We start from the raw sequence: 7,752 nt of genomic DNA on the forward strand, positions 1-7,752 counted from the left end.
CCTCAATGTAAAGCCTGAAACTCTGAAACTGTTAGAAGAAAACCTTAGCAAAAACCTACAAGATATAGGTGTAGGAAAGAGTTTTCTAAACAGGACATCAATTCCTCAGGAAACAAGGGCAAGAATTAACAAATGGGACCTCATTAAACTAAAAAGCTTCTGTACATCAAAGGAGGCAACCAGGGAAATGAACAGAAAACCCACAGAATGGGAGAAAATCTTCACCAGCGATACATCTGACAGAGGTTTAATATCCAGAATATATAACAAACTCAAAAAACAGAGAATCAAGACAAGAAGTAACCCGATTAAAAGATGGGATAAGGGGCTGAACAGAGAGTTCTCAAAGGAAGAAGTAAAGATGGCTATGAAGCATCTTAAACGATGTTCAACATCCCTAATAACTAGGGAAATGCAAATTAAAGCCACTTTAAGATTTCATCTTACCCCAATCAGGCTGGCTAAGATCAAGAGAACAAATGATACCAAATGTTGGAGAGGATGTGGGGAAAGGGGAACACTCATCCACTGCTGGTGGGGCTGCAAACTGGTTCAACCCCTACTGAAAGCAGTGTGGAAAACTCTTAAAAAACTACAAATGAACCTACCATTTGACCCAGTTATACCACTCTTTGGCATATAACCAAAGAACTCATCCTATTGCAGAGTCACTTGTACATCCATGTTTGTTGCTGCTCTTTTCATAATAGGTAAGAGATGGAAGCAACCTAAGTGTCCCTCAATTGATGAGTGGATAATGAAAATGTAGTTCATTTATATGGTGGAGTTTTACTCAACAGTACAGAAAGATGAAATTGTGAAATTTGCAGGTAAATGGATGGAACTAGAAACTATTATACTAAGTGAAGTAACACAGACTCAGAAAAAAAATTGACGTATGTTCTCCCTCATATGTGGATCCTAGAACCAAACACTGATAAGTGAATATGTATCCAGACATAACTACAGGAACCAGGATAATGGAAAGGAAACAGGGAGGTAAAGGAAAAGAAAGACCCTGACAGAGAAGAACCATAGGAAACAGGCATTAATAAGGGCGATATGGATAAAAATTGGGTTAGTTTAAGGGAGAGGGGAGGGAAGGGTATACAAGGAATCTAGGGGATAAAGGGAAAGAAGGAGCTCAAGAGAGGTAGGACCGTAGGAGAAGGATTTTATTAAGGGAGAAAGGGGAAAATGGGGGCACCTTAATGGGGGAAACCATGATGGAGGGGTGAGACAATGCAAGAGATAAATAATGGATAGCTAGTTTTAAAAAACCAGAGGGAACCATATTTCTCCAGCAACCTACTGACAAATTATACATACCAGATATGTCTAGGTAAGGTTTATCTGAGAACAATTGGGCTTTGCCCAAGATTTATCTACGTGGCACACAGTAATTAAAAGTACCAGACTGGTGGAACTAACCTTCTTGGATGTTTAACAGATATACTTTGAGGCCTATACTAATTTGATCAGAGGGACATAAAGAAAAGGTTTTGCTTCTTGTCCTCCAAGGTTGACTAAATTCCAGTGGACTGTGGAGCATCTCTGAAAATGTCCTGTAACTGTGGTGAGTCATGTGTCCTCTTGTTCAGGGAGGCCATGGAGACCCCACCAGATGGACTTGAACCAGTGTCCAGTCTACAAAGAGGAGGGTCAACTCAGAGGAAACATTTCCTTCATGCTTCCAAGTGAAGCCAGACATGGTCAAGCAGATATTGACTTAACTGTCACATAGATGGAACTGTTAAAAGGAGCCAGGGGCTCCTCCCAAGCCCATGTGACCCCTGAGGAACAGATCCTCAAATGATCTTAAGAGTAAAAATAAATTGATTTATTTGGGCTGACCGTATGGTCTTAAACACCCAAAGGAAAGTATAACCAAAGATTAAAGTGATCAGTATATTTCTTTAAGAGCTCAAGGGATTACGCTTCTCAGGCATTAGACTTAAGTCCATATAAAATGTTAGACAATTATTTCTCATTGATGATTTTGTTTCTAACCAGAAAGTGCTGCTCAGATGTAAGACTTCAAATCTTGGTCTGCAGTACTGTAGTGCCCACCTGTAGCTAAGGGAGACAATCTGCTATTGTTCTAAAGTGATGGCTAATTTTTTTTCCCCTATCTAGCTGCCTTTGTGAGGAACTGACACTGATTCTAGCCACTCCAACAGCTATCAAAGTGGCTAAAAACAAATCCTGAGCCCATCGCTCTCGAGTCCAGCCTTGGCGGACAAAAGAAAAATGAGGAGGAACCCAACAGAGGGATGCTTTTGGAAGGTCTCGTCAAGAAATTCCAGTGGTCTCTGATATGAACTTTTGAAATTGCCCTGTTCCAACTTTTTTCTCTCTGTCTAGAACTTGTAATGCTAGCTACTCTTGCCTTTACTTCTCCTTCATGTCTCCTATTCACCAGTCAAGGACTTTCTCTTCCCCTTAGAGATAAGAGTTATGCAATTTGGGAGTCTTTTATATAGACCCACTGAAGGGGTACCCCAATTGCCTCACCCTGCATCCTTATTTAGCATGGAAGAAACCAGAGTGGTCTATGTCCTGATTCCCTATCGGCAATTTGGGTAATCTCTTCAGAGGATGGTGTGGTAAGAATAGGAGGTAGGAATTGCCTAGGCAGTTAGGGTAAAAAGACCCCAAAGAAAAGTAGCCAGTTTCTTGGCTGAAACTCACAATGTCCTTGGGCCTCTTAGCAGCATATGCTGTTCCAAAGGCCAAAAATCTCAAAAGTATTTGGGAGTGCTTATCTAGTCGCTAAAATATTTTAGGGTTACCTCTTCAGAGGGGGGAATGTTAGAGTAGCAAAAAGCTCCATAAAAAATAAAATAAACGTCACTCACCCAGGGCTCAGGGACCATTGAGGAAGAGGGAGCGGAAAGATTGTAAGAGCCAGGGAGGAGGGGGAAGACCATATGGAAACAGTCCTACAAGCTCCTGGGACCCTGCTCATATGCTTCTATGGCAATGGTGTCAGCATACACAAGTCCCATGCAAACTCAGGCAGACAAAAACCCTGCACAGAACTGGAGAAATGAACAGCAGACCCCAGTCTTAGCTGAAAAAACATTGGCAACTGATTTCTGCTAGGTGAGGAAGTGATGATCTTCCTAAATCAAGAGACTCTAGATGGGCTGACTAGCCCTCAGTGGATGGACTTGCACTGGAGAACGCCTGGGGACACAGACCTGACACATTGGGCTTTAACACAAATGACAGAGTATATGGGTTCCAGTGGAGGGGGCTATGGGAGGGTGCCAGTGGGGACGGGAGTATAAAGATGATTAACACTGTCTGAGATAGTCTGTATAAAATACACAAAAATTCAATAAAAACATTTTTAAAAAATCAGAAAATAAAGAAATACCAACCTTAAAAAAAAAGGCTAAGATAATTGGGAGGATGATCAAAATGAAAATTACCTAAGAAAATGACCTGGAAAGGGATTTCTTTGGTCAATGACATTGCCAGAGGCTGTCATGGTGTATTGGTCATATGTCATGTGTGTTTCCATCCTTAATAAGGACTTAAGGGGCTGGAGAAATGGCTCAGTGATTAAGAGCCCATACTGCTCTTCCAGAAAACCTGAATTCAATTCCCAGCAACCATGCCAGGCACCTTACAAACCACCTGTAACTACAGCTGCTGGAGGATCCAGTCTTCTCGCTTCTTTGAGCACCTGCACTCACATGCACATTATCCCTACCTCCCCTCTCCACACACACACCATTAAAAGTAAAAATCATAAAAATTTAAAAAAGGATTTTAGACAGAACAGCTGACAAATCAGTTAGGTACAACGAAAATATGAATGTGTCTCATAGAACGAACCAGGCTTGTGACCCATCACCAAAGCACTCAAGCAACAGACACTGACCTGTGACAGCTCTTTTTACCCAAGAGGTAGCAATACTGGGCATAGAAGAAAGAACTTTTCTTGATACAGATTCCATCATAATGATACCTAAAAAACAGAGGTTGTCTTTAAAATTATGTCCATTTACATGCGTTGTAGGAAAGCTCAGAGCATGCTGGGTAATAAACACCTAGGTTTGTGCATTAACTCAGTTGACTTTAACAATGCTCACAGCCATTCAGTCTTCCCAAGCTCTGTTAAACTGTAAATCATGTCATATTCTAGACTATCCTGGACTTGGGATGGCTCAACTTTTTGACTTCATGATGATCTGACAAAAGATCTTTTGATTTTGTGTAGGTGCAGAAGCCATATACATACTTTGAAGAAATCATACCATAAATTTAGAATTTGGATGGTTTCCCAGGCTAGTAATAAAAGGGATGATAGTCATGACACGAGGCAGCAGGAGTGTGCCCTGGGATGTGGGGGAAATGACCTACACTCTACAGTGTGGTGTGTGGTTCTCTTCAGGGGGGCAACAGGGTGGTTAAGTGTACCAGCTGCATCTTTAACAAATCATAAGTCCCTTCATGGGCAAGAGCCTGGAAATGGGTTGCTGGATGCTCAGCTCTTCTCAATTTCAAACACTTCCATCATATAGTGATACCTTAGCCTCCCATCCTGCCACCCTTTGCCTTTCTAAGTTTCCCTATGCTCAAAAAAAACTAGGCTTCTTCCTCGAAGCCCTGCCTCCTCTGTGGAACTCAGGAAACCAGCAGCTCACAATAGGACCAGACTTCTTCAGCTTTATCACCACCCAAGGTTAGAGTTGGCAAACTCTCCTCTTCAATTCCTTCATGGGCAGACAGCTCTTTAACTTGGCTTCTGTCCCTGCTCACTGATTTTCCATCTTGATTTAAAACAAACAACAAATGACAATGAAAATTGTGTGGCATTTATGATTAGAATGCGCTTGATGAAGCTGGAATTTCCTTTTCTGTGAAAATCATAACCTTAGGTCCCAGCATCCTGAATATAATTGATATGCTAATTGGAAAAATACTTAGACATTTTAGTTCAAAGATAATTAAAGCAACTGGCATCATTCTATGTGTGTAATTTTTGAAATATTTCAATAATTACATATTTGGATGTCTAAACATTTAAAATAGATCTTCATATTTTAACAAAATTTTGAAGCAAATAAAGCCCAGTATTTGTATGTAGTGCTTCCCAAATGAATGATTAAATCTAAATTACGGCACTATTGGGTAAGAATTATTACTTCTAGCTTATTTTATAACTGACATTTTGTCACTTATTGTGATTCTCCCCCCATCTTTATTTTCACTATTTAAAATAAAACAAACATTATAACCCTACCTGGCACTTCCTCTTGTCCCCAGCCTCCGGGTGCCAAGATCAGGAAACACCAAGTGCACGAGCTACAAGAATAAGTCAGAGCGAGAGATGCGACCTGAAACTCTTAAAACAGTGTCATATCTTACCATTTTTTACTTATATTTAGTCTTTTTCTGATTATAAAGAATATACACGGAAGTGAAGTTGAAAGAACAAATCAGACAAATAAAATACGCTACTAAGAGAAGAGTGCTGTTTAAACTTCCATGTTGAGACTGTGGTGCGGCATCACAGTGGTAGTATGTGCTTCCTGGGTAAGGCCCTGGCTTCGATTCCCAACACCAAGACTCTGAAAGTTCAGTGGCATTCCTCCTGGTCTTTGTTTTGAAGATGCAGTGTGTGTTTGTGTTTTATGGGTTTCTACTAACTGGCATCTGATGGTGTGTTCAACCTTCCATTCTACTGTTTCAACACTGAACCAACTTGAACCTTTAAATATTTTCTAGAAATTGAGTTAGCAACAGATGGATCACAGTCTAGCCTGGGGGCTGCTGTAGTTTTATTACCATCTCCCCCCTTTTCTGATGTCATAGTCGTTTTTACTCTTTCTCATCCCTTTGTTTACCTCATTTTCTCACTTCCAAGGTTTTTATAAGTGAATGTTACTAAACTATTGAACAACACAGCCGCTATGATTCCAAGTCTTATCTCTGGGCTAAGGTACCTCCACGTGTCCTGTGTTTGAGAACACTTGTTTTGCACTTATCAATAGAAATCTGTTCCAGTTGCTTTATCAAAGGGTTAACGACAAGCACAGTATCCAGACCCATGCCTGCTGAAAGCAGAAATCCTGCTTTATGGAGAAATTTGCAAACACAGAGTAGGGAAATCTACAGTCACTTGATATGCCGAGCAATGTCTGCCCTTTTTCTTCAGAGTCTTTTGGCCCAGCTTCTGCTTGGCTGCATTCTGCATCCCTGTTTTTTGTATTAGTTCTGCAGCACTTATACTTATCTGACTCTGAGCCCTTCTTCTTCCTACAGGAAGCAACCCAAGCGTGGGCATGAATGAAGCAATGAGAAGGCAGGCAAGTGTCTTGCAGGGAAGACCCAAGTGACGGGAGGCCAAAGCCAAAGTCAGTCTAGTGTAAATGCAGATTTAAAACCAGATACTCTGGGACTGGAGAGATGGCTCAGTGGTTAAGAGTGAGTTCGGTTCCCAGCACCCATGTTCCCACAACCATTTGTGACTCCAGCTCCAGGGGAATCCAATCCTTCTGGCATGTGAGGGCACCTGCATTCATGTGCACATTACCTGCCCCCAACCCTGCCACACCCAAACATACACTTAACTTTAAAAAAAATTAAAAAATAAATAAAAGTCAGATACTTCTAAAGTGTTCTCTGTGACACAAGGTCACTTAGTGTCTTTCTGTGTATCTAGTTGTAAGCCACAATGGAGATACAAATCACACAGCTGGGAGAGGTGGTACAGCCTGCGACCTCAGCTTTAGGGTGACAGCAGGAGGTGGATGGAGAATTTGAGGTCAGCCTGGGCCTCTTTGTGAAACCCTGCTCCTCCCCATCCTGAAAGGAATAAAAATAGACGGCGGTTGAAGAACTTATTAGAGAATGGGCACCAGGCGCAGATGGAAGACTCAGAAAATACTCTGACATTTTGAAAGGAAAAGCAGAAGAAAACCGCTTGTTGTTTGGAAACATCATAATTTACATATTTTATATTAGCAAGTAACTCCAACCCCTGACTATCCTGTAATTCCATTTTACAGTCACATCACAGTAAAAATGAAAAATACAACTGGTGTGATTACTTGCAAAAAGCATAATTAAAATTATATCCTTAATATAGACAGAACTCATCAAAATCAGTAAGAAACATATGACTACTATTGCTAATCTGAAAATCCAAAACCTGAAATCCTCCGAGGCGCAATATAGTTAAATATTTTTCTTAACCATGGTAATAACATAAGAAATTTGATTGTGGGATTGGTGCTATTAAAAATTATGCCATATTCCCCAAAAAAGGTGTGGTGGCACACATCTTTCATCCCAGCACTTGGGAGGCAGTGGCAGGCTGTCTCTGTGAGATAGAAGCCAGCCTGATCTACATAGTGAGTTCTGGGCCAGTTGAGGCTATAAGGAGACCCTGTTTCAAAAAAAACAAAAACAAAACAAAACACCCCAAAAATTATGCCATATTACATTCTATCCTTTGTCTATTATCTATCTATCCTCTATTGATACCTCCCTCTCTCAGGTGAGGTTTCCAACAGGAAGCTGATGACCTTCTCAACTAAAAATCATTGATGAAAAGCTTAATAAAAAGGGTTCTTATGATATTAGTGGTCAGGAGTTATGGAAAAAAAAAGAGATCCTGCAGTACTTATACCCAGAAGAAGAGACAAAATCAAATCAGGAAGGAGGTCTCAGAGGGATCTATGGATCTCCTATCTATCTATCTATCTATCTATCTATCTATCTATCTATCTATCT

At 40.7% G+C, this 7,752-nt stretch overlaps 1 protein-coding gene across 1 annotated transcript in view; it reads right to left on the reverse strand.

The window, feature by feature from the left end:
* Rfx8 (RFX family member 8, lacking RFX DNA binding domain) overlaps positions 1-7,752 on the reverse strand; it is an 84,299-nt gene that overhangs the window by 65,533 nt on the left and 11,014 nt on the right. The window contains exons 3-4 of the mRNA XM_008845915.1: positions 5,258-5,319; positions 3,893-3,979 (exon numbers count right to left, since the gene is read on the reverse strand). Of these exons, the coding sequence (XP_008844137.1) occupies positions 3,893-3,979; positions 5,258-5,319 (149 nt within the window). The remainder of the gene's footprint in view (positions 1-3,892; positions 3,980-5,257; positions 5,320-7,752) is intronic.

This window comes from Nannospalax galili, unplaced genomic scaffold (genome assembly GCF_000622305.1).
Source record: "Nannospalax galili isolate Female #2095 unplaced genomic scaffold, S.galili_v1.0 scaffold182, whole genome shotgun sequence".
Classification (NCBI taxonomy): Eukaryota; Metazoa; Chordata; class Mammalia; order Rodentia; family Spalacidae; genus Nannospalax; species Nannospalax galili.